Consider the following 27,164-nt stretch of genomic DNA (forward strand, 5'->3'; position numbering starts at 1 on the left):
ATCTTGCAGAATCAGATCCCTAACTTTCGCGACATTTTCTGGTGTGATGCCAGTTGACGGCCGTCCTGAATGATCATCATCATCAGTCGATGTTCAGCTTATACCAGTCGTAAGTTTGTGTCTGGCCTAAACTGTTGTCACCAAAAGCTTGCTTCAACATTTGGTGCATTTCTGCAACGGTTTTCCCAAGTTTGAAACAAAACTTTATACAGACACGCTACTCTCTCAGATCATCCATCGCAAAACCGCAAACTCACAGAAACACAACAATGGAAATACGTTCACCAACAATAAACCCAACCACTCAACTCGATGCCGCTTGCCACACTGATTCAAGAAGGATGTGTGGGGAGACACCTAGCGGTATTTCATAACCATTCGCCCACAAAATTCAAATTTCAGGAACTTTTGGATTGCATCATGTATATACGAGGGAGAGTATGTCCCAAATGAATATAAAACGTAAAACACGATATTCGAACCTTGAAAAAACATTTATTTCTCGACATATTCTCCATCAACACTTGTTCTATTGCTGTATCAGTGCATTGGAACCTGAAGCATAGAAGTTTTTGACTGTTGTCTCAGCCACTTCTGTACCTCCCATGCAACATCTTCTTCATCTATGAAATGTCTGTCACTAAGGTGGTTTTTTAGGGGACCGAACAGACAAGACAAACATTTCCCACAATATATATTTCTATGATATCCTTCGCACCAAGTCCTTTTGCCCACAAAAGAAAAATGCACAACAGAACGATGAGATGAGCAATGCTGCTCATCTGATTGGTAGCATATTCCTCAAGCACAGTCACCATTTTGACTACTAACTATAGCCTCTGAACATGCATATCTGCTACCTACACCTGTCTTGAAGTTGGACTGTGCTGCTACCTAGTGATACACATAGAAAACCTATTATGTCCATTGCAGCTGTTTTACTTCCATCTGTGATCTATACTGACTCTCCCTTACTTTCCATTTATCAGGAAAATGATGAGCCTCAAGTCAGACTTCTTTGCTGCCTTTATATGGAACCTGCTGAAGAACTGAGGAGCCGCTGCACCTAGCAGTGGATGCCGCAGACCACATATTTCCAGTAGTAAAAAGTCCACAAATATTCCCATAATACAACACGCTATAGTAATATAGTGTTTCGCTGGGCTATGGTACCACGAAGGGACACAACTTACCACTCCAACTAGATACGGGCTGCCGGCATCCCCGAGTGCATGTGAAATAAGTATCTGGAATGCTTCAGCTGTTGACCGTCTTGTCGGAACAACCACATACTGAAACACGAGACGCAAACCTCTTGGTTCGTTGTAACTACATTCAGTTTGTTCATTCTGACCACAAAATATATCACACACATCCCCCAACACTGAATTTCATCCTATGCGTCAATTACACTGTGGCTTTGTGTAAAATGCGGAAAAACCATCATGCACATGGTAAACCTACCGATTTTCAAGAAATGCCACATTTCATGGTAGGACACTCTATAATATATTGCAAAATTAGGTACATGCTCCACAGTTTCAGCAGTTCCCTGTCGCTGGCTGTATAACTGAGTGAACAGAAACACCTAACATGCAACTTTACTTTGAACGAGAAGCGCCCAGCCACTTGCTATGAGTACAGTTTCAGCTACCGTGCCATTGGAGCCCATAACTGGGTCAGTTCTATGGAAGCAGGCAGAAACAATGATACCACAAAACTCCAGTCACAAGAGAAGACAGATCTGATGCTTACCAGAAGCATGTCTGCTACAATGGACCAGTTGAGATTCAGGAAGACCTCGCCAAAGAAGATAAGCGCATAACAGACATTGGAGTTTTTACTGGCAGAGACGGAAGCACCAAACAGAAGTGGCGAACTGACGAGGAGACCGATGGCACATATCATCGGGTCTATGGAAGGGTAACGAGAGCGTAACCTCTGTGCCAGTAACGAGCCCAAAGGAACACCGATCAGTCCAGACAGCATAGCAATGATGCCAAATTTATATGTCACACTGTAAACATAACATTACTGAATCAGCATATGTTTGTACTGCGATGTGACACCGAGTAGCATGGCAGATATGTACAAACATTTCTGAGGAACTTGCAGTCTCTGGTGTTTGGGTGAAGATGGAGGCAACAGGTTGCTCCAAAATGTTAGTAGCATTTACCAGACCACACGGTATCACACCCCAGAACACAGTAATCTTAATATTTGCTGCCCTACAAACATCAAACCCTAACATATATTTATAATGCTCAGTACATTAATTACATAGGTACCATTTCATTTAATGTAGCATAATGAGGCTGCTTAATTATCAAGCTCTTTCAAAGGGGACAAAAGTAATTAAAAACTGCACAAAAATTATATGTGCTGAATATTTATAAACTGCATCTGCGTGCTACCACAGTATGGAAGGGCCTGAATACATACACAAATAAAATAAAAGTGTAACTATGGTAACAACAAGCAGCCTCCGTAGTCTAGGGGTAACGTTCCCACATCATGGCTCAAGGTACGCGGGTTCAAACCCGGCGGAGGTCGTGGAATTTTTAAGGGCAGAAAAATTTAGGGAACAAGTCCTCTGGGGAGGACTTTAAGCCGTGGGTCCCGTGTCGTAGATTTACGGCACGTAAAAGATCCTCATGTCTCTAGGAGACCTCTGAGCAAAATTAGGGAAAGTATTCCACCCAAGTAGTTTCCAATGCCTCCGGTAGATGGGGAAGTTATCGGGTACCACTGCCAGCCTCGCTGGCTGAACGGGGCTGATAGTGAGCACCAGTACCAGTAGGGTATGGAGATAGTAGAAATTAAAGAGGGGGACGTACAGTAGACTATTAGTAGCGGTGCATGGGGAAACCCACCCCCTCGTGGTAACAACAAATGCAGTCTTCTAATGAAACATTGCCTCTTCAACTAGCCAGTCTTCCATTCTACGTGTTTCACAGTTCTTCCTTTGTCATCACGAGTGTCAGTATCTCAATGCAAATGCAAGAAAACTAGCTAAATCCAGTAGAAGAATTGTCTGTGTTCTGGACAGAAGGAAACAACTCTGCACATTGATCAACACTGCCCAGACCATGTAGTGAAACACAAAATTAAGTTCATGGTAAGAAGAGCCAATACTATTGCAGTTCTGCATAGCCTACAGCAGACACTGCTAACCGCCATGGCGGGTAACACGTTAAATTGAACTGGAAGGAAAATAATTACATTTTCCTCTACATTGTAAACCACTGAACAAAAAGTTTTATATATACAATTAAATTTCACGGGCTGTGAGCTGCATTTCTGCAAAGGCACATGAGTACAATTTAGCTGACTAAATGTTGCAATCTTTTATGATCACCCTGGATTAAAACATGGTTGCCAGATTTAAGACCTGGCTGCTAACTTCACAGTACTTGGAGATTTAAAATTCCCTTTTCCCGGATGACAATGGTGAAGACCTGGGAGCTGAACTTACTGCCTTAACAACCAACCAACAGAATTACTTTCATTTTGACATGTGTCCCTGCAACATATCTCTGTAGCAGCATGTCCACCTGGCACATCCTGACCCCACACCCTGCGTACTACAGGACTTACTCATTCTGTGTGATTCCGTCGTACCCCTCCTGCAGCCTCAGGCCCTGGTACACGAATGATGGGCCCCACCATGCCAGGGCTCCCGCAACAAATGACACGCACGTAAAGCCGGCCGTTGATAACATGAAACTCTTACTGCAATCACAAACAGTTACATGATTCTGGTTTGTCTGAAAGATTTAAAGCTGAAGAAACTGCTTTATCAAAAACACATCATTGTACACATTCTGTGAATAACAACAACAACAGCCCCTTTTGAGCCACAATCTTCCTCACAATATTGTGCCAGATTTGTTTTGTATCAGCCCACCTGGTTTAAACTTCTTTGGATCTCACAAAAATGATTTTTTAATATAGGAAGATCGTCTGTTTTTTGTTTGGGGACCAGGTCCCTCTATTTACATCCCCTAGTGACAGGGCGTTCCCTTTCCCTTGCCTTCTACGATGCACAGGGCTAGGATGGAGGTATTCTAACCCACCTCCACACAGGGGGTTATGTTTGAATTATTATGTTTACAAGTTCTCACACTGTTTAATTGGGGTGGACATGCATTTTGTGCTCAAGACTCTGGTCGACTGGGATGTGACACCTTGTAGTTTGGTAGACGGGCACCAATGTTTTGGAGAAATCAGCCTTCATCTTCAGAACTGAGGAGCAAAATGGAGATAAAAGTGGTGTGAAGCACCGGTATCAGCCATTACCAGACTACAACACAACATCAGAACCTAGAAGACTGACTCCACCATTAAAATTTGGCCTTGTGAGAACATGAAATTTGTACAAGCCTTACTTTTTACACAGTTCCCGGAGGTCACTGCTCCACGAAGTGGGTCTGAGGTGAGACCCCTCATTTTTCCCTCGGACAGGGTCCTGCATTACAAAGACGATGAGAAGAACAGCAACAACACCCATGACGGGTGTTACACGGAGACCCCATCTCCAGGAACCAGCCAAGTGTGCTGTCTCAGACCCGACAATATACCCCAGACCACTGTAACAGACGAGAAATAAAACATTGTGTGAAACTGCATTAATGGCCGCAAGGTCTTCGAACCGAATGCGCAAGTGTGCAGGATTACCTGCCAACCGGTATGGCGAAATAGAAGAGCGCTAGCATTTTCGAACGCATGTCTCTGACGAACAGATCACTGATGATGGTCGGTGCTATGGTGGAGTAACTGGCCTCGCCAATGCCCACGAGAGCTCGGAGCGTGAGGAACCACCCGTAGGTCTGTTGACAAACAAACACGATCATTTTCAGTGCAAGGGAAGGCGAGGTGGAGATGTCCTGGCCGTCCGCACCACGACCAACTCCTCGGGACGGACCATGCGGTAGTGTGTGGCGCTCACGTCGCCTCCTGCAACGTAGAGAGGCATCAAGTCTTCCAGAATCCGATACACTGTGTCAGTGCATGGGCTGGATTCTGATGGCTCGGACCACAGTCCGGTGGCAGGACCCAATTACACACATTACTGAGCCTTCAGGTTGTATACAAGGCGTGGAATTTTTTGGATAGCTAAGCGACTATCAGATTCTAAAGAAGGTTACTGTCTAGTTAGAAATGGTAAGTACGAAATTTAACATATCTCTGAACACAAGGCCGTGCCGCTGCTCACGCGGTTAGTCGCCGACTTCCCACAACAGCGGCCGGGTTCGAGCCCTGCCCGGGTCATGTGGGATGTGTGGTCGACAAAGTGGCACTGGGGCAGGTTTTCTCCGAATATGTCGGTTTCCCTTGCCAAAACTCATTCTACAGACTGCTCCACACTCTTCTTCTATCATCCGGGGCTGGTACAATAGGCCAAGTAGTGGCCGACGTACCAAGTGGACTGTTTTACTCCCACCCTCCAAAAACTACCTCTGAATACAGCTACAGCTTCTGGTAAGAAAAAATGCAACACTCTGGCGAATGGCAGCTTTTTGGAGGAATTCTTAAGTGCCTCACAAAGAAGGCGTTAAAAATGGTTGCAAGTTCTTGTCTGCAATTCGCAATTACCGCACAAATGTAACGGCCATAAAAAAGGCAAAGTTATTGTATTAGGTAGATGATGATGATTAGATATGGCTACAACAACACGAAGCTTTGAATTTCCCTTACAATTTGTCGGAATTTTAATTGAAAATAAAAAATATGTTCGTGTTAAACAGGATTGTAGTCTTATGGGTTATGACAGCGTGCAGTCTGGTAGTTTACCTACGTTTCAGAGGTATATACTATCTCCATCTTCAGAGTATAAGACCACAATCCAAATCTCCACTGTCACGAAAATCTCTTAATCACCACAATTGCTAAGGTTAAAGGTAAAGTTATCTCCCCTCAAAGGGTTGTGAGTCGTCGAGGCTACCACATTTTTCTAAACAATCGGCTAACAGATGGCGGTGAGATTATTAGCCTTACGCTCCGGCCGGCAGCCCTTTACCCCCAGGAAGATTCCTGGTACTTATTTCTGTTAGAGGCTGCGTTGACACAGGGTCATAGTGCGGCTGGAAGGATTAGGTCAATTGAAAAATCCAATGACCTCATTCGGAATCGAACCGCGACCTTCCTGCTTGTATCACTGTGCCTATTCCCGAAATGCTATGAGAGACAAGAAATTAATACAGAATTGTGGGGGGAACTCTTTGGACAGTAGACATTTAGAAATTCGGAGGGACGGAAGGAAAACATCTGGATGGAGTGAGGTATCGGTGAATGTGAAACACTCACATGCATGAAGGAGCCAAGGAGCGTTGTGAGGCTCCACAGTAAGACTCCAAAAGCCATTATGAGCCTCCGGCTATAGCGATCGCCAAGATATCCGAACATCGGCGCAAATACCATGTAACTCAGCACAAACGCCGTCTGGAGCAGACCGCCCAAGTCATCGCCAATCTTAAACTCGTTTCTCACATCTCCCAGAATTCCTGGAAACGGAAACAACATATTAATAGAACAGAGAACTTCTGAAACGCAACAAAATTACTTAATAATGTGCTTTCCCCAAATGATCCAATACAATCAGGGCAATTCAACGTCAGGGAAAAATATCCAATCGCTGCATTTCGTGTATGTATAATTTATTAAAATATTCAGCTTCAGTACGGGTGTTCCAGCAAGGACTCCGATTCATGGAGAAACATTCATGTACAGCGACGGCATATATGTGACCTGAACTTCAAACTGACAGCCTTCAGTCACCACGCAGAGAATTTTACTTTCGGTGGCTTACTTTATGAAGTTTCCAGTATCAAAGATTTCACAGCGTAAAATAAAAGCATGGAAGAACTGGAAAGATAATTTTCAAGATATCAGCCGTGGCCTACGGAGGTACTACCCTATAATTTGCCTGTAGGGACATGGGGCAACCATGAAACACCTCAAGTGAGCTGGTGCCCCAACCAAGATTCACAGCGAGAACCCACGGTAAATCGCTGTTTATTGTGAGAACCATATGGAACAGACAAATACACTGTGTGGGCAGAATGCAGGGTTCAGTGCGTACCCCACAGGAAACACATTACGTCTCCGCTACAAAGCCCAACCGGTTAATGCTGTTTAGGGAGATAATCGCTGTTTATTGTGAGAACCATAGGAAGCACATAAATACACTGTGTGGGCAGAATGCAGGGTTCCTTTTCAAGAAAAGCGGGTAGTACGTACTCATTCTTAAAAGGGCTACGCTTTACGTTACAGGTTTCTGTGTCTTCGCGCAACTGCTGAGGGCCAGTCAGTGTACGGGTGAGCTTCGCTACACTGCACCTATATGACGTCTGCACATGTGATCGTATTCTTTCATCAAAATTATAATCTTCATACTGTGACATGCAAACCCATTGCCAAGCAAGAGCTGTGTAAACAGGTGACAGGACAACTGCTCTGCGGCCATGTTGTTTCCCCGGCAAAGAGAGAATAAGCAATAATGGAAGAGACGTTTTCTGTGCGGTTCGTGCCGAAGCTAGTAGCGGAAGCTACTAGAAATAGGGCATAACCTGCTGTACTGAGCCAAGACTGGATGAGGCCCTGTATTTCCTTTTTTACATGTTTAACATGTAAACTGTAAACATCCTTTACATTACGTCAAATGACTTACTGCTGCAGACAATGACTCTGACAAAGACAGACCCGTCCTCTCGTTAGAGAGGGCGCCTCACAATAACAAGGCTGTAACTGTCAATCAGTAATAAATATCTGGTCATGAGCTCCACAGATGGGGCTCGACGCTAAGACTTACTGACTGACCGTCAATTGCAATGTGACTTTGACTTGAGTTAATTATACATAAATGGTACGCCCGGAACACGTGCTGTCTAGCTAGGTGTCTTTGCTGATGACACCTGTATACACGTACGAGTATATGTGACAGACCGAAAAAAAAAGGTTATGTTCTCAGAAAGCTGCAGCGAGGTCTCAGTGCTACTGAGATGTGGTCTGAGCGCTGGAACATAAAATAAATGAAGATAAGACTCGGGCCATCTGCTTTTCTCATAGACACAGAAAATGTAAGAGGCTTAAACTTGGCGGTAGTCAAGATTACGACTGTTCAAGTGACTAAACTGCCGTTGTAGCAAAAGATACGTAAGATAGGCATGATCTGCTTTGCAAAGCCTGTACTAACATGCTATATGTGTGATACGTACATATGACGAAAGGCCAAGCGTATTCATAAGAGGCAAACCCATGTTCTCGTCAGAGAGGAAGTTACATAAGGACTATTACCGCAACGTGGTTGTCAGTTAAGAGTGGCAGTTGTGAGGAGTGAGAAGAAGGTAGCTGAGGCCGAGGAAAGTTCAGGAACCCAGGGAAACGGGAACGACCGCCGTTGAAAGCCGCTACCAAGCAAAGGCTAGTAAAGACTGTGAAGACTTTGTGTGTGCTGGAGTTACAGTGATTTTTGGAGTGTGTCAGTGAGATTGTCGTAGTTATTTGTAATTACTAGTGTAATCAGATTACCAATCCAATCCCCGTCTCTAGCAACACTTACTACGTGAAAATTTCCACAAGTATCCAGGATTTAAATAAAAACAGACAGAACGTTGCATTTACAAGCACGTACACTTTCAACATCAAATGTTCCATCGTGTCTGTATCCTGTACGCATGCGTGACTATTATTATTGCAATGAAGCGTGATGTCGCAGGAGTAGGTCAGATGCAGTTCCTTAATTGTAGACACTTCCCACACGAGACGGCGGAACAGGGCGCAGGGACAAATGCAGGTTAAAGGTTATTCACGGGGTCACAGCCATAACGAGACCCAGGCCACCAGAGGCCACAGCTGCTGTCCCTTCCCCACAGTCGCGTACACGTCCATCACGGAAGCAGCGGTAGTCCTTAACTTCTTCTTCTTCTTCTTCTCCTCCTCTTACATGGCCGATTCTATAGGCTCTCATCCCTCTACAGTAAATCCTCGCTAATCCGGTTACAGTTAATCCGGATCGAAAAATGAAAAATTCTGTTCACAGTTGAGTATGTACTTTAAGAGACACGTGGGATTTAGGAGCAAGAGGACTTTCCGACTGTGTTGAGGGCAGGTGGAGAGACTGAAACCACGCAAGAATATATCCAAGATTGGTTTAAGCTGGATGAAGGAGACCCTGGATTTCAGCTTCTGACAGAGGAAGAAATTGCGGCAGTGATAGAACAAATAAGGAAACTTACGTGGTTTTAGTCCGCAAGCGAACTATACCGACCGAGCGACCGCCGCTTGTCGGAGAAGTTAGTGCCAACTAGTGAAGAAGTTAGGGACCGCCTCTGTAGTCTAGTGGTCAGAGTTCCTGGTTACAGATCCAAGGTCCGGGTTCGATTCCCGGCGCTACCAGATTTTCTGAAAAGTAGTGGGTCTGGAACGGGGTCCTCTCAGCCTCATGAGGATAACTGAGGAGCTATTTCAAGGAAACAGCGGCTCCGGTCTAGAAATCCGAAATTAACGGCCGTGGGGATACGATGCGCTGACCACGCGACACCATCTATCCGCTAAAGTTGGCTGCAGTGATATATTTATTTATTTATTTAGTTTCATCAGCAATACCCTCATTATTAAATTTTTCCATTTGTTTCCTAAGTTTTGTTTCGTTCTTTAGGGATATCTTTTGCTTCACTGATCTAGATTATTGAATGTCTGTTCATATATTTCGTTATATAAATTCTGTGGACTCAATGAACGGGGCTAAAGATGAAACACGTGCCACTGTCCTATCTAATTACCAAATGACGCTTCCTCCGAAGGTTCTGCAAGTCCAGAGAAGAGAATTACGTACAGTTGAACTAAGCATTCCGAACACGCCTGTGGCCCCTCGGTATCGGCTACACAGCAAGACACGCACTGCTGATCTGTGACCGCGCAGGATGGTGAAGCAAAAGGAGGTGGTTGGTTGGGACGCAGGCTACACTGGCCTTCCATATCCTCTCCAAATCATCATTCACCGGTCGTACTACAGTTCGATACAAGGAGTACAGTCACAGATGTCGACAGCCGCAACCGCGACGGCGAGACGTGGAGGACTCTATGACCCGATGCGGGCCTAAGCACACTGAGTTCTGGGGGGGGGGGCAGTTTGGAGAACTTAATGATACTGTCACGTGTAGGGGTGACTATATACGGGGTTTAGATTGGAGAATGGATTTACTGACCACTTATACACACAAGATTCGGAACTACAAGTAATTACAGCGCAACCGCCAATCTTCACAAATCACCACAGCACCCGCTAAGACTTTGCCAGCCTGCTGTGTTTTTACCAGCCGTTCCCTAGCAACGGCTTCGACCAGTGGAGATTTTAAGCTTCACGAGCTCAAATCCTCTCTTCAGAGACTCCCTTGTAGAACTCACTCGGTCGCCCCAACTGTCAAGATAACTCCTCCGTAAGGACCACGCAGAAACACTCCGTCTCCAACAGTACCTCTATTGTTGTGCGTCGATTCGTTGCTGTGTGAACGTGTTTACAAAGCCGTTGCCTAGAAATGGGTCCGGTATATTTGGCCACCTCGCGGTAGTCGCCTAGCAAGGGATCTACATGCTACAATATTAAACGAGACTTTATCAGGGAATGCTACAATATTAAACGAGACTTTATCAGGGAATAATTGGATTCATCTGGCTTAGGACAAGTGACGCTGCGGGCTCTGGACATGGAAATGAACTCACTGGGACTTATTGGCCTGCCGACTAACAGCTTGTTAAGGAGCAATGTTCCATCTGGGGCATAAACACACGGGGCCCTTATCGGCGCTCGAGGAATAAACATGGTCGTCTGGCGTACAAATCAACATGCATCCAGGCAGAAGGTTCCTCCGAAACGTCGATAAACATCTACAAGATTACACGGCCTCAAATTCAACAAAACAGTAATCTTTGTCTCTAAATGTCAACTCTGCCCTTCCATCAGCTCAGTGTGATGCGTCTCCCGTCCGGAAGAAAGGTCCATCTAAGAAACAACTGAATTAAAGGAAGGCGCATGCCGCGTCTCTTCTACATGCTTGTCCGCTCCTTCGCCTTCCCCAATTTCACATTCTGCATGTTGCCTAACATTGGCCACCAAGCTTGTACGCTTCTGTGAGTGGGTGACGATCCAGCAATGGCCACGCTGCGACAAGACGTCACATCGTGAATGCGCTACAGGCTGGAATACTGACGGATCGTGGTTCCTTTCCCGGCACAGGCGAGACATTTTTATTTTCTCCACAGAGTCCAGACCGCAGCCTCCTATCCACTGGGGACTGGGGGCTCTCTCCCCGGGGATACAGCGGCAGAAGCGTACAGCTAACCACTCACCTCCGTCTAGTGACGAAGCTAAGAATGCTGCAACTATACCTCCACTCTCCCATACGTCTTTATGGTGTGGTGTTTCACGCCAGCGTCCACGAACTGCGATGTAAGCACCAAGTACAAGGGTCGAGCTCGCTTGATATTGTTTCAGTGGTTCTCGCAGAACTGGACGACCAGACTGCAATGTTATAATTGCGGAGTTCCGCCCACACAACACGTAACAAAATACCAATACTAATAAAAGGCAAAGTTGTCCCTGTATTTAGCTAATTAAGCACTACGCTATGAAGGCGTATGGGGGAGTGGATGTATAGATCCACATTTTCTTGACCTCGGCACTAGTTGGAGGTTACTGGTCAGCTTGACCCCTCGGAAAAGAGCCCCCAATACCCATTGAATAGGAGGTTGAGTGGACCCCAGAGCTGGCCTGGACGACGTGAAAAGAGAAAATCCGTGACTCAACAATAACAATAACAATAACAATACATCATATATTTATTTAGCTAAATGTTTCGGCCGTAGAGGCCACCTTCACGCATTTAGCTCATTTATTATCTGCTTTCCGCTGAATCTGTAGATAGGCCACTGTTTACACAGTGTTTCTGGTAAAGCCGTTTTGCCTAGATTTCATTAGGTTCCGTTCCATAACACATACAAAGTTACTACATATCCTCGTTATGGAAAACCTGTTGTGTAACAGACATATCATTACCACGAGAGACATCTCTGAGGCATAGGCAGAACCTCTAATAGATTCCCAGGGCGTGCAGGCACACACAAAATGCAATCAACCACGACACAATATACTTATGCATGCAATCAACTATCTTCGCAACGTAATGAGCGGCCATCAGTGTATATGTGTACAGTGCGACAGCATTTCATGAGAATCTTAAATAGTGTGATATATATAAAAAAAAATGGTTTCATTTTGTTCCGTCACACTAACAATTATAAATACAAACCACTCCGTCCAATGTGACATATAAGTTTTTACTACGTTAAAACTTATCTCCCTTACATGTTTCGGTCCTTACGGGCCATCTTCAGAGGGAACATCATTACAAACTGGAAACTACCATCACTACCATCAAAACACCTATTGTGATGGTATTTTCCAGTTTGTAATGATGTTCCCTCTGATGATTGCCCGTAAGGACCGAAACATGTAAGGTAGATAAGTTTCAACGTAGTAAAAACTTATATGTCACATTGGACGGAGTGGTTTGTATTTATAAAGAAAATAAAGTTTCACTTTACGGGCAAAGTTCGAAATAACACGAATTCTCCTCTCCCCTCAAAAATCGGCTAGAATCACGTTTCAAAAGTTTTCTCGAATTATGCGAGGTCTTCAGGACCGCAAAAAATGCGACCGCACTTTATATACGGCGATTTTAACCACAGCGAGCTTTACATGCCAAAGTTTATACCGCTAAAGAGAGCCCAATGCTTACGTTCTATGTTTTATTATATAGTCACGTGTCCTGTAACGCGACAAGAAATTCAGGATTATATGAATCGGTTTGTTGGATATTCACCAGGCGGAACTACAATTCCTTGTAACACAATCTTACTGTAACTGTAACACTTCGTAACTACGAACAATGTAACTGCACTGTGTGGCCACCGTGATCACCGTACTTCTTACAATTATTGAAAACGAAAAAGCTTAAAGGTCTTGTCACAAAACAGAAACGAAAACCGACATTTTAGAAACTTTTACGCACTGAAACAGATCTGGAGCGTCTGCTCGTTCTGTAAGGATCTGCAACACCTAATGACTAGAAACGGTTTTAAGCTTACGAGGTAACACCATATAAAGATCTGCTTTACTTACAGAAACAGCAAGATTTCATATTTTTAACCGAAACTGGGATCTGCCGACAAACAACTCCAGAATACTACATTTCATCAGTATCTGTTCACATGACGACAGACAGGGCCACAACGACGAAAATTTACGTCTCGAGCTCGCCGAGAATTCGGCGGCACCATCAGCTCATGCGTGCTCAGGCAAATCAATGTTTTGCGAGAAGTGAATGAGTGTGCCAGCTCACAATTGTGGCACCACGTTCATCTCCAGCAGCAATACGTGAACGAGATGGACAAGTAGATGAACAATAACACAGCAGCCCGCTACTAGACCTCCTGAGCTACATGAATCCAGTGGATACCCTCACATCACATTTCACGACCAACTTCAACGTCACCTTCCCATATAGGCCTGCAGGTTGCTCTCCCAATCGAATTTATAATTTCTACCTCGTACCCGTCCACCTCATCTTCCTTCATCTGTTCATCTTGTTATGTGCCAAGGATTATGTGGAGGTCCACAGGGTTGTGAGACGTAGAGGTTCCAACATTTTCTCTAGACAATCGGCTCACAGATGGCGGTGAGGTCGTCACACTCACACGACGGCCGCCCTTCCCCCCGAGAAAGGTTCCTGTAGCACAGTGCCTCAACCAACTACGCTACCGCGTGAACCCTGCGTACCGTAACACACGAAAACCCTGCATTCTGCCCACACAGTGTATTTGTGTGTTCCGTATGGTTCTCACAATAAACAGCGACTGTTTCCCTAAACAGCATTAACCGGTTGGACTTTGTAGCGGAGACGTAATGTGTTTCCTGTGAGGTACGAACTGAACTCTGCATTCTGCCCACACAGTGTATTTATGTGTTCCGTATGGTTCTCACAATAAACAGCGATTATTTCCCTAAACAGCATTAACCGTGTTCCGAATGGTTCTCACAATAAACAGATTATTTCCCTAAACTGCATTAACCGGTTGGGCTTTGTAGCGGAGACAGTGTTTCCTGTGAGGTACGGACTGGATATTAAATTGTCATTTAGATGGGGGGTATTATTTTCTGGGATACAAGGCATTGTAGTCAGTCGAATGTCAACCGACGTTTCGGAGGAAAATATCGCCTCCATGGGCTTGCCACCTGCTTTCACGCTGGTATCTTGCTAGGCTTATTCAACCATGAAGATGGATGCGATGTTCCTCCGAAACGTCGGTTGACTTCTCTTCATAACATCCACTACGAGAACCTCACATCCTACATATATTATTTAGATGGATTTCAGGCCTGAAATGCTTAAGATTATTAATCACTGATTTTGGCCGCAAAAGTCGTGACCTACACACGCAAATGTAGAAGGAACACACGAATTATACAAGTTCCAGCACTGGCGGTATAGCTGTCAGGGGCGATTTGCCGTTTCTGAATGTGGACAGTCAGACTGCCGTGATGACGCGTGCTGTAGGACCACCCCTCCAGCCGTGATCACTTTGTGACGCAGGGTTCGGTCATCCGCTGGAGGCGGATATCAAACGTCACAAATTCGCCGGTGAGTGGGCACGGTTTTCCCAACATCCCGGACGCAGCTGACATCTATACGCCCACTCTATGCCACTTTCTATACCAATACACGGTATTTCGATAAAGGCGTAAATTGTCTGCATTTCTGCCAATCTCTCATTTCAGGTCTCCGAAACTATGGCTCGGCCCACATAATACCACTACGCCGTGTACGCACGCACTAATCCCTGTACGAAGCGACAGCTTGGGCCTTACAGTGAGATCAACCCTCTGAAGCATGAAATCTGTTCTAAACAATATGAAGAAATTCAGGCCCTGCATCTGCAGTACAAACAGCGATAGCTTGATGCTGTTTACAAAATTATCGCTGTTTATTACCATTATCACAGCAAGCACATAAACGGTTAGTAAAGGCAAACAGGTAAAGCTGTCCTTGTGCTTAACTAATTAAGCACTACGCCATTAAGACGTATGGAGGAGTGGATGTATAGATCCACATTTTCTTGACCTCGGCAATAGTTGGCAGTCAGTAGTCAGCTTCACGCCCCGCCCGCTTCACCTCTAAACAAAAAACGGTAACCATTGGATAGGAGGCTGGGTGAGACCCTTCGACCCCTCAGTAGTCCAGCCCGTAGCCAGTAGCTCTACCGACTTCGCTTTTCTGGCTCCTAGACAGGGGTGAGTACTTAAATCATCTGATTAAGAACTGGGCCCATGCGACGAATCTGTCGACCAGCTGAGCAAACACAGCTTCTCACGAACGCGCAACACTGTGTATCCCCCCCCCCAAACTTCTCTTAAACCCGTGGAATACACCGCAGAGCACCTCGCATGCAGAGGACCCCTGACAATGAGAACAGCTCACGTCTATTCACATGTGCTTAAGCCGAATAGGCCGCATGCTGGGCGGGGAAGGGGGGGGGGCGTGAGAGACTTTCATGCATCCTCCACGAACAAAAGCACACGCAGGCAAACATACCGGTCGTGGACTGCAACTGCTATACACGGATTAACAGACGGGCGGCCTCCATCTTCAGGATAAAATGCAACCATGTTTGTCCGTAACGCTGGCAGATACTTACCAGACTAAACGGCTTCAGGTGTATGGCTAACGGCGAAATGCGTGAAAGCGTCGGAACACTATGGAACCGGGAACATGAGACATTCAGGTCTGACTTATATGCGCGGAAATCGGTCTTCGGAGAAACGCTGAAGGAGTCCGGATTTAATCTTGAATGGTTATTTATTGAACAACTCATTAATATCGTGCACTATTTATTAAACTAAACTGTACCGTGATCGGCGGCCACCAAACACTCCCGAAGCATTCCGACCTGTGTCTTCCAGTGGCCCCAGCAGAGCCGTTGCCTGGTCACCGACGCCACAAAAAAAAAAAAAAAATTCCAACCCCTCATAACTTCATGGAGCTGAGCCCCTCTTGAGAAGGCGCCAGTTGAACAGCTGTTCAAGAACTTCTCAGTAATTTATTGAACTCAAAGGTTCATTACCGTGCTTACAAGAGCCCTCTCTATTGGTCCCTATCTTGAGCCATATTACCCCATCTCTCTAAGATCCATTTTAATATTATCCACCTACATACGTCTTGGTCTTATAGTCGTCTCTTTCCTTCTGGCTTTCCCACCAATATCCTACATACATTCCTCTTCCCCCCATTCGTGCTAAATGCCTTTCCCACCTCACCCTCCTTGACTTGATCATTCTAATTATACTTGGAGAAGAGTACAAGTTATGAAGCTCCTCATTATGCAGTTTTCTCCAATTTCCTGCCACTTCATCTCTCTTCGGTCCAAATATTCTCCTCAACGCCCTGTTCTCAAGCACCCTCAATCTATGTTTCTTCCTTAATGTCAGAGACCAAGTTACGCACCCATACAGAACCACAGGCAAAATTATACTTCTGTATACTATAATTTTTACGTTTTTAGACAGTAGGCGAGACTGAATGATAGCAAGCATTACCCGAATTCAATCCCCTCTTAATTTCTACTGTCGTTCCAAAATATTTGAATCCACACCCTCATATGTGGTTCATATTGTTTCAGGGTGTCAGCTTGGAAGCCCTGGCCAGGAGACTGTCAAACAAACGCCTCGCTGTAACCGGAAAACCAAAAGAAAATTCCGGAAGAGCAGTGTGTAAAACTGCAGTACACTGTTACGTTATCTCGCCTCGTTCGTGAATCACGTAAACGCAAATCTGAATTTCGATCACGTAAAAAAAAAAGCAAATTAACGGCTTCAATCTCATTTCGAGACAGCGTCACAGTAGCAGCCACGAAGTACAGCGACGTCGGCACCAAGGTACACACCGCTCGGCCACATCACGAAACGTTTGTTTGGGCTGGAAGTCCCGGTCACTTTGAGGGTCATGCTGACCATGACGCAAGAAGACACATGACACCCCGTCTCAGGGAACTCCCCCCCGCCGCCAAGGGCCTCAAGCTAACTCCAGAAGGGAATGCAATTTTCTAATAACCGTGTGCATAGTTCGCTTCAAGCCACAGGCAGACTGTCCAGCTGTGTTGTCTTCTGTTTTACAAATGATATCACATTCCATAAGCAACACGCATAAGCTTAACGCGTAACGGGGAGATTATGTCTATATGTCCGTGTTTTTATTGTCGGGTCTACTCACTGAATTTAGAATTAAGTTTCCTATTGGAATCTAGGGCCGCGCCATAGCTCAAGCGGTTAGTCGCTGGCTTCCCACCGCGGCGGCCCGGGTTCGATCCCGGGGTCTGGTCAAGTGGGATTTGTGGTGGGATGGGTTTTCTCCGAGTACTTCGACTTCCCCTGCCAATCTTCATTCCACCAAATTCTCCATCATCATAATCACACGGGGCAGGTACAATAGGCCAATCAGTAGCCGCCGTGCCTAGTGGACCCAACTATACTCCACCCCCCCCCACTAAGCGAATATAATTTTACTGGAAACTTAACTGCTGATGGGTCGTAGTTCGAGTCCTGCTAGGGACAAGATTTTCTCCTCTCCACGTCAAGACCAGTTCTGGGGCTCACCCAGCCTCCTACTAAATTGGTACAGGGTCTCTTTCCCCAGGGGTAAATCGACGAAGTCGTGAAGCTGACCATTCACCACTAACTAGTACAGAGGTCAAGAATACGTGGATCTATACGTCCACTTTCCCATACGTGTTCACGGTGTAATGCTTAATTAGTTAAGCAAAGGCACAACTTTACCTTTTTACTGGAAACGAATGCTAGAAACCGCAGAAGTAGTTTCATTTTCGCTGGGTACGGAAGTGAATTGCAAGGTAATATTTCTGCCCGACTGCCTCAGTCTGTGTAACGTGAACGTGTGGGGGACCTCGCTGCACGAGTACAGAGCATTCCGACAGATGTCACGAAATAGGCCACAGTCGCTTCCAATCACATGCAATAAGCATAATCTCACATCAAGTGGCCATAAATGACCAGAACAACTGATTCATAACCTATGTCAATTTCAGAACTTCGTGGGAACAAGATGTAGGGGTCAAGTATAAAGACGACGATTATTCTGGACTGATTTAACATAAAACCAATTACCCACACAGACTAGTGTTCTCAATCACGGTCTTTAGGGCGTTGCTTGGTGGCGGCTTCCAACGGTGGACGTTCATCTGCTCCCGGATTCACGTCCTCGCAGGCTGGCGGCCATCTCACACCAACCACCTACTCCTGTAAATGCAGTCTCAAGACTGGTCCTCGTATATAGTCTCGGCACGGATCACAAAGAAAACATCTCTTCCAACAGCTCTTCTGTTGTTGCGTACGTGTCTGTTGCGGTCACGTAACGGCCAGTAAGCTATTGCCTTGAAAGGGGCGTGTTTGCACAGCCGTTCCCTAGCAACGGCTGTCTCTACTGGCTTTCAGCAGACATACCACAATGCTCAGGTCTGCCTGCAAGGGATGGCAAAACCATGAAAACCTCTCAGTTATGGTTTTCCGGGCTGTGACGCCGTGTAGTCATATAAAAGAATCCAAGTGTTTAGGAAGAACATACTGTTTCATATCCTGAAGATAGAAGCGGCTACGATGACAGGGCTACGCGGTGTGTCAACCCAGCCGACCTCAATCTGAACAAATGCCACGTGATGCGGGGGAACTACACCTTGCACTCTGATAAGATAGCGACCGGTGATTCTCGCTCGCAATGGCGCAATCTTTCGAAATGTCGAACGGCTAATAAAAGACGAACGACTATAAAAAGAGCTGAAATATGCGTAAACGTCGCGGGTTACGCTGGCTTCGGAGCGGGTTCCAAGTTTAGTCTCACTGCAGGAGTAAGCAGGATCTCTCAGTGGTTACTATGAATGAAACTGTCTCCTGGGATATGACGTCATTTACTCCGAAAGTTCACGGACGTTTCGGAAGAAAGTATTGTCACCATATTCAGAGTTCATGAGTAAGCCAAGGAAGATACTAACACTGCCGCCTGCTTCTTGCTGGTAACTTGCTTGGCTTATTGTTTAGCCGTAAAGACGTAGGCAGTATGTATCTCCGAAATGTCTGTCAACTTCTACCGGACTATACGACGTCATCTCTCATAGAGCAGACGATGTGTCTGCCTGGGGTCGATGTACTGAAAGTCTGCAGTTTCTTCTTTCTCCCACAATCTTTCTTTTCCGACTTATTTCCAGTTCTTTTCTACTCTCCTTCATTTTGTGGTTACCTGGCCGAATCATCTTGTTCTGCATCGTCCCATAGGTCTGTTTCCTTTACATGTTAATTCGAATGCCCATCGCGGCATCAGCAATTTATCCGTTTCTGAATACTGACACCTCCTTATTCTTACAATTTCGTCATTTATATTTGGTGCTGTTTCCGTGCACTTAAATTGCAAAGCATTTAAACACGATCTAATTTTATACAGTTATACAGTAACTGATGTCTCACCGATCTTAGATTCATGTGGAGTGTGTTTATATACGCCGCTCTGCAACACTGACACATTCTTCGGCAACAAACGGTTATTACTCATTTAAAGCCCAGTGGTTACTACATGTAGCACCTGCTTTAAAATAAACTGCATTTTGTCCATACAGTGTATTTATGTGTTCCGTATGGTTCTCACAATAAACAGCGACTGTTTTCCTAAACAGCATTAACCGGTTGGGCTTTGTAGCGGAGACGTAATGTGTTCCTGTGAGGTACGAACTGAACTCTGCATTCTGCCCACACAGTGTATTTATGTGTTCCGTATGGTTCTCACAGTAAACAGCGATTATTTCCCTAAACAGCATCAACCGGTTGGGCTTTGTAGCTGAGACGTGATGTGTTTCCTGTGAGGCACGAAATGGATCCTTATATATCATTTAGATGAAATTCTGTCTTCAAAGTGTTTTCAATATTAAGCCTACAGTAAACCAGAAGACGTTTTCCGGTTAATATCTGGAACGTGACATCCGTGGCCGACAGCCATTCCAAAGTTAAATAACACCACAAGTTTTTTGTATTCCAGACTTTCATTGTCATCAATTAATTACATTAACATCCGTTGTCCAAGAAGAGAATGGTGCAGTTATTAGTGCTAAACGCCATGACACTGTAACAACAGACTTTTATTATGTATTTCTGTAGCGACACCGCGTCTTTTCGGGTACTTCCTGCGTCCCATTTCCTGCTGTGATGGCTATGAATGGTGAAGGAACCGCCTCTGAAGATGTGGGGTGGGGGATTGTGGCCTATATGAAGGTACGATCCCGATAATCACCTTGAGGAACTGCGGTAAACCAGGGCGAACAGACATATGGTAACCAGTCGGAGATTCGAACCAAGCAAATTGGGCAAAAGTAGCTATACACCCACACTAATCTGTCTCAAGAGATAAGTTCTGTCACGGGTCACCAAGGGTCACGTCCTGCTTAGCTAAGCCACACGCCTCAGCCTGCCAGCCATCCTCCCTCCCACGGAGGAATTCGTCTTTCATTTGTCTTCGCAGCTTGCTCGTCTGTCCCCACTCAGCAAATACAGCTCCCTGCTGGGACAGAGACAACTAGATTGGACCATTAATATCTTAACACTTCAAGTGCCATACCAAACTTGACGGGACTGAAGTGGGAATGATGAAACTAGCTTCTTGCTTCACAAATTACGTCAACTGTAAGGGCCCAGACACACGTGTTTCGTGTCCTGTCATCCCCGGCTGTAAAATTACCGGGACCTAACAACGGCACCTGGGAGTTGGTATAGTGATTTGGCTGGACGACCGGGGGATCAGGTTTTGATTCCCGGCAGGTGCAAGAAATCTTTATCTTTTCCAAAGCGTCCAGACCGTCTCTGGGGCCTATCCAGCAGCCTCATACACAATGTGTACCAAGGCTGTCTTTCCGGGGGTCAAGCTCTTCCTTCAAGTGAAAAGTGTTAAGATCGGTGGAGCTATACCTCTAGTCTCCTCTCGTCTTTATGTCGTGGGGTTTAAGTACAGGGACTTCACCTATTAACCCAATATGTCACTAAATTTAACATTAAAAAAATGTATATTTCTCCCACACAATGTATTTGTGTGTTCCATATGGTTCTCACAATAAACAGAGATTATTTCCCTAAACAGCATTAACCGGTTGGTCCTCGTAGCGGATACGTATTGTTTCTCCTGTGAGATACGGACCGAACTCTACATTCTGCCCACACAGTGTATTTGTGTGTTCCGTATGGTTCTTACAGTAAACAGCGATTATTTCCCTTAAGAGCATTAACTGGTTTGTATTTGTAACAGAGACCAAATGTGTTTCTTTTGAGGTACGGACTGAACTCTGCATTCTGCCCACACAATGCATTTATGTGTTCCGTATGATTCTCACAATAAATAGCGATTTTTTCCCTGAAGAGCATTAAGCGGTTGGACTTTGTACTGAAGACGTACTTTTCTGTGGAGCAGAAATCTCTTTCAATATTATTCAGAAGAGCATTACAGGGGGTTTACTACTCGGAGCGGAATCCTTCCTGAGAATCAAACACTCGCTCAGATCGCCAAGAAATTCTCACAACAGCCTGTCACTGGCGCCTACCACGAGCCAGATGAATCCAGGGCATCCTCTAGCTCCATTTATTTAAGATCTGCTTTACTGCATCCTTCCAACTACGTGCATGTCTCCCTGTCAATCATGCTACATGGCCCGCCCATCCCATCTCCTTGGTTTCAGACTGGGTGAGCTTGAGAGCCAGTATTAACGCTATGTCAAGAGATAAAAATCCCTATTCCTGTCGGGGAATCAAACTCCTGTCGTCGAACAGTACTGACATGTGAGCTGCTGGGACCTTTCAGTGAGACAACGGGGCTCTATATGCGTCTCAGATGATGGGTTAATTTCTCAGATTTGGAGGAAGAACTATACTCCAATTTTAATCTGCATTAACTGCGACGTGCAACAGGTTGCAACTAGAAGCTTCAAGGAAAGACACGGTAGGCCATCGCCTTGGCATGTCAGTTCAGACCAAAAGTTATCCATGACGTGAGCAATGCTCACTTGCCTGGGTTATCGTTAAGCGAATTCTGCTGAACCACTTTAGATAGTTAATTTCATAGACCACTGCGGACAAGACTTGTAAGATCTGAGGTATTCACTGCGGTGACTATGAAGAATACCGTATTCTGCAATGTGGGGCAGTGTAAATCTTGTGTGAACCGACGTTTGGGAGGAACATATTGCCTCCACTTTCAGGGTAGAAAAATCCGCGAGCGAGGAACCGGCTTGAGCAGGTGGCTGTAGACTCAACCGACGTTCCTCCGAAACGTAGGTTCACACAAGATCTACACGGCGCCACATCCCAGAGGACGGCATTCTTCATAGTCAGCGCCGTGACTTCAGTCTGCAATCACCTGCTCAAGCTGGTTCCTCGCTCGCGGATTTTCTACTCTGAAGATGGAGGCGATACGTTCCTCCGAAACGTCGGTTCACACAAAACCTACACGGCGCAACAGCCCTGAAAACGGTACTCTTTTTATTTTCTTGTTAACTGAGTGGCGCAATTTGGAATAGTGAGTTTGTGGCTTCCAGGGCAAGAAATTGTTTCTATGAATTTAAATCGGGAAGGTTGCGTGAAAAGCGCGTAGCAGCCACTTGGGACATGCGAACCATCTCAACATTTGCTTGCAGATGGGGAAGACCAAGAAAATCCGTGTCGAGATGGCCAGATACACACCGACTTCCAGCCAGCAGTCCGAAAACTAAGAATGTACAGGTCTCCGTGACAAGTTTGCTGCCCTCTGATTTTTACAGACCGTACATTCGCATAGCAGTAACTAGTTACATAAACAGGTTTTTGTTTTGCGTTGAACTCAGTAATATATAAAAATTCATTTCCGCCTCTGTGGTCTAGTGGTCACTGGCTACAGATCTAGAGGTCGGGGTTCGATTCCCGGCGCTACCAGATTTTCTGAGAAGTAGTGGGTCTGGAACGGGGTCCACTCAGCCTCGTGAGGATAATTGAGGAGTTATTTCAAGGAAACAGGGGCTCCGGTCTAGAAAACCGAAATTAACGGCCGTGTGGATTCGTTGCGCTGACCACGCGACACCCTCTATCTGCAAAAGTTGACACTGATTTCGCCGACAAGCGGCGGTTGCTGGGTCGGTATAGTTCGCTTGCGGACTAAAATTACGGAATTCTTCACAGAAAACATTTCGTCTCCATTACAAACACCAACCGGTTAATGCTGTGTAGGATAATAATCTCTTGCCGTGATATGAAACACAAGCATGTTGTGCGCAAAATGAGAAATATCGTAATGTTCATGCAGGTGCTACATATAGTTACCATTAAAAGGAATCTCGTACCTATATTCACGTAGGTTACCTCTATTTGTGATCAAAGCAAAATGTTCGGAAGTAAGTTGCAGCGAAACACAGAAATGGTTTGTTTCGGTTCCCACTGGCTGCAAGGCAACCTCTACAACCGCCCCAGAGGCTTGGAACTTGCAGGTCCCTCCTACTTCAGACGGTGACAGAAATTTACCAGAAACCATAACGCTCAAAATTTTACTGGCTTTTAGCGCGTGCAGTAAATATTTTATGTATTCCTGCTGCGCTAAGGAGACCACAGAGCCAAGCCCTGTTTGCATGCAACCCGTCATTTACGAGGGAGTCACACAAACGGATAAGAAAAGTACAACATGTGATATTCGAACTAAGAAAAAAAAAACATTTATTTCTCGACACATTCTCCCCCAACACTGATACACATGTCCCATCGCTTGAACGGTGCGTCGAAACCCGCAGCATGGAAGTATTTTGGCTGTTGTCTCAGCCACTTCCGCACCTCCGTTTCAACTTCGTCATCAGCGAAACGTTTGCCTTATCAGCAGTGACGCAGTGCAGTCTGATAGATCGTTACCACCGTTTCGGAGTGACGTCTTAACGAGAACGAGTTAGCTTGTGCATGCCCGAAGAGACGGAGACACGCGGCAGTGTAATTGGTTGAGGCACTCTGCTACAAGTCGGATGGTCGCGGGTTCGATTGCCAATGAGGTCATTGCATTTTTTTTTCAAATGACCTAATCCTTCCAACCGCACTATGGCCTTGGCCTCGACTCAGCCTCTGACAGAAACGAGTACCAGGAATCTTCCTGGGGAGTAAAGGGCGGGCGACACGTGAGGCTGACCTGTGAGCCGATTGTCTAGAGAAGATGTGGGAGCCTCGACGTCTCACAACCTATGGGCCTCCACTGCCTGGTACAGGAATAGCTTTACCTTTATATCCGAAGAAGGTCTAATTATTGGTTTTGGTTCAGGGCGGAAATATTTGCGTTCAGTGCCACGAAAGAGTGACGGCCCTGAGCTAAGGTAAGCAACGCCAAGTTTCTGGGCTGACTTATGGATACCGTAACCAGCCGCGTATCCACTGCGATGTGTGGAGCATGTGCCAGCTCAAAAGGGAGCCGGGAATATCCCGCCCAAGTCCGGGGGCGACAGAACGTTATCATATATTTGCAAATACTGTCACGTTCACTTCTATCCTCGGTTACTGCACTCTTCTGGAAACGAACCAAAACATTTCGAGCACTTTCGGTATTCGGCATAAGATGCATCATGGTTTCTCAATCTGTGTGTCGCAACCCACACAACTGCATCCGTGTACAGCGCTGGCAAGTCAGTACTTCTGATTTCATATCGGTGCTTTCGGAAAATGAATAGTTGCAGGCAACGACCATTCCGCTAAAGAAGACTATGGTCTTGTTGTCTGTAACGCCGCGTGGTTCTGAAAAATCCAGACGGCCTCCATTTTCACGGCAGAACTGTATGCCGAGCACGAAGCACGAGGAAACCTGTTGCTTGACATACTCTTCTACCCTGAAGATGGAGGCGACATGTCGAATTTTGTCGGAACTACAACACATTATGACTCTTCCTACCCACTGCTGTGACAGCCTCATGTCCGGCAATTCGCTTATCTTCTCATGACTGTACACGGGGCATCTTGCCGGCCACTGCGGCCGCGCGGTCTGATTTATCTCCGCCCGCTGGGACGCTGAGTCGTGGGTTCGAATCTCACTCAAGGCATGCATGTCTGTGTGTTTACTCTGTTTATGCTGTTCTGTGTGTAGGGAGCGGCCTTGAAACGGGCTGCTCCTCGTCCAAGGAGTCCTACCGACTGTGTGCAAAAGGTAAAAAGTAAAGCTAAAGCTATGCCTGTAACAGGCCGTGGAGGCCCATAGGTTTGTGAGATGTCGACGCTCCCACATTTCCTAGACAATCGGCTCACAGATGGCACTGAGGTCAGCCTTATGCGCCGGCCGTCCTTTACCCCCAGGAAGATTCCTGGTACTCATTTCTGTTAGAGGCTGAGTAGACCCCAAAGCCATACTTAGTCAAATGATAAAGCCAGTGACCTTATCGGGAATCAAACCCGTGATCTTCCGGCTTGTAGCATAGTGCCTCATCCAATTACGCTACCGCGTGCCCCAACGACTATGTATAGGATTACGAAACTGGAAAAGTGCCCAGAGTCCAACTAAGGGCTGAAGACCCACTGATGAATGGACGATTATGGGACACCATACAGGATGGTGGGAATCTGCAGGCACGTCAGCTGACTGGACTGGCATGGATGGAGCGCCGAGTGAATTCATGTACTGTTTTCGAAAGTAGCTGTTTCAGAGTATGACAGACTGGCCGACTGACCGTAACATGACTTTGACTTGCTTCAGAGAATTAAAACAGCCACTCTTGATTAATTTTACCAGTGGTTTACTTCAAAATGTGTCACAGAGTTCTGGTACTCAATATCAAGACTGTTTATAATGTTACAGTAAATGAAACAAACAAGATACAGTTGAAATGGGTTCGGCTCTACCAGAAGAGACGTTTTGTTTCTGTATACATTACTTGAAGTCATAAAAAGAGACGTAGAAACAAAACAACGTTTGAGCTGTGTCTACTAAGAGATCAAGAACAAACAAAACAGACTCGTATTGCGGCAAACAAGCAAAAAACGCCAAGACACAGGAAGAGACAGTTGAGTTCTATGTTTAGATGGGGTGAAAGCAGCAGTCGGAAAGGGAGGAGACAACTGTCTTAATGAGAGTTGCAGCAAGCAGCAGACTGGTTCCGACAGGGAGAAGTGCGATGCGTCTTGCGGAAACGGGCTCAAAGCGCACACCTTACAGTTCGGTACCCTCCTGAAGTGACGGGAGGTTGGAGAAAACTGCATAATGAGGAGCTTCATAGCTTGTACTCTTCTCCAAGTATAATTAGAATGATCAAGTCAAGGAGGATGAGGTGGGCAGGGCATGTAGCACGAATGGGGGAGACCAGGAATGCGTATAAGATATTGGTGGGGAAGCCAGAGAGAAAGAGACCACTGGGAAGACCAAGGCGTAAGTGGGTGGACAATATTAAAATGGATCTTACAGAGATAGGATGGGATGGATTGGATTGCTCTGGCTCAGGATAGGGACCAGTGGAGGGCTCTTGTGAACATGGCAATGAACCTTCGGGTTCCGTAAGATCCTGGGAAGTTCTTGAGTAGCTGCAGAACTGGCGGCTCCTCCAGAAGGGCTCAGCTCAATAAGTAAGTAAGTAAGTACGTAAGTACCCTCCTGAAGACCGTAACCTTGATACTCAGACATTCTTCTCCTGAGCTATTTTATAGCATCGTCAACTCCACTATACAGTATCGAGTGGTACGTTCACAGATGAACGAATGAACTGCAATGAATTTGGAAGGAAGCGGTCGCAAACTAATCGACGTACAAACCTGATATTTACCCAGAGGAACTGAGAAAGAATAAATCTCAACCAGGACAGCTTGTGTCCCTAGCCTAGATCCGAACCGAGTACCTCCGCAATATGTGCACAGGGCGTTACCGCTATGCTTACCTGCTCGGTAACATTCTGTGGTTAAAAATATTTGTACGGCAAGTCTTAAGGAAACAGAACTTTAGAGGATGTGCCGCCGTATAACTATGCAGTCCTCTGAACCTGAAGAAGGGCGCATGAAGCTCCTTCGAAATATTGATACGCGTGTACCTATTAAC

General features: G+C 45.7%; 1 protein-coding gene across 2 annotated transcripts in view; it reads right to left on the bottom strand.

Moving 5' to 3' along the window:
• LOC111875274 (protein spinster) overlaps positions 1 to 27,164 on the bottom strand; it is a 72,394-nt gene that overhangs the window by 8,922 nt on the left and 36,308 nt on the right. For both annotated transcript variants that reach the window (XM_023871381.2, XM_023871382.2), the window contains exons 2-7: positions 6,307 to 6,503; positions 4,678 to 4,829; positions 4,389 to 4,589; positions 3,598 to 3,732; positions 1,756 to 2,017; positions 1,194 to 1,292 (exon numbers count right to left, since the gene is read on the bottom strand). In XM_023871381.2, the coding sequence (XP_023727149.1) occupies positions 1,194 to 1,292; positions 1,756 to 2,017; positions 3,598 to 3,732; positions 4,389 to 4,589; positions 4,678 to 4,829; positions 6,307 to 6,503 (1,046 nt within the window). The remainder of the gene's footprint in view (positions 1 to 1,193; positions 1,293 to 1,755; positions 2,018 to 3,597; positions 3,733 to 4,388; positions 4,590 to 4,677; positions 4,830 to 6,306; positions 6,504 to 27,164) is intronic.

Source organism: Cryptotermes secundus, unplaced genomic scaffold, assembly GCF_002891405.2.
Source record: "Cryptotermes secundus unplaced genomic scaffold, Csec_1.0 scaffold526, whole genome shotgun sequence".
Taxonomy (NCBI): domain Eukaryota; kingdom Metazoa; phylum Arthropoda; class Insecta; order Blattodea; family Kalotermitidae; genus Cryptotermes; species Cryptotermes secundus.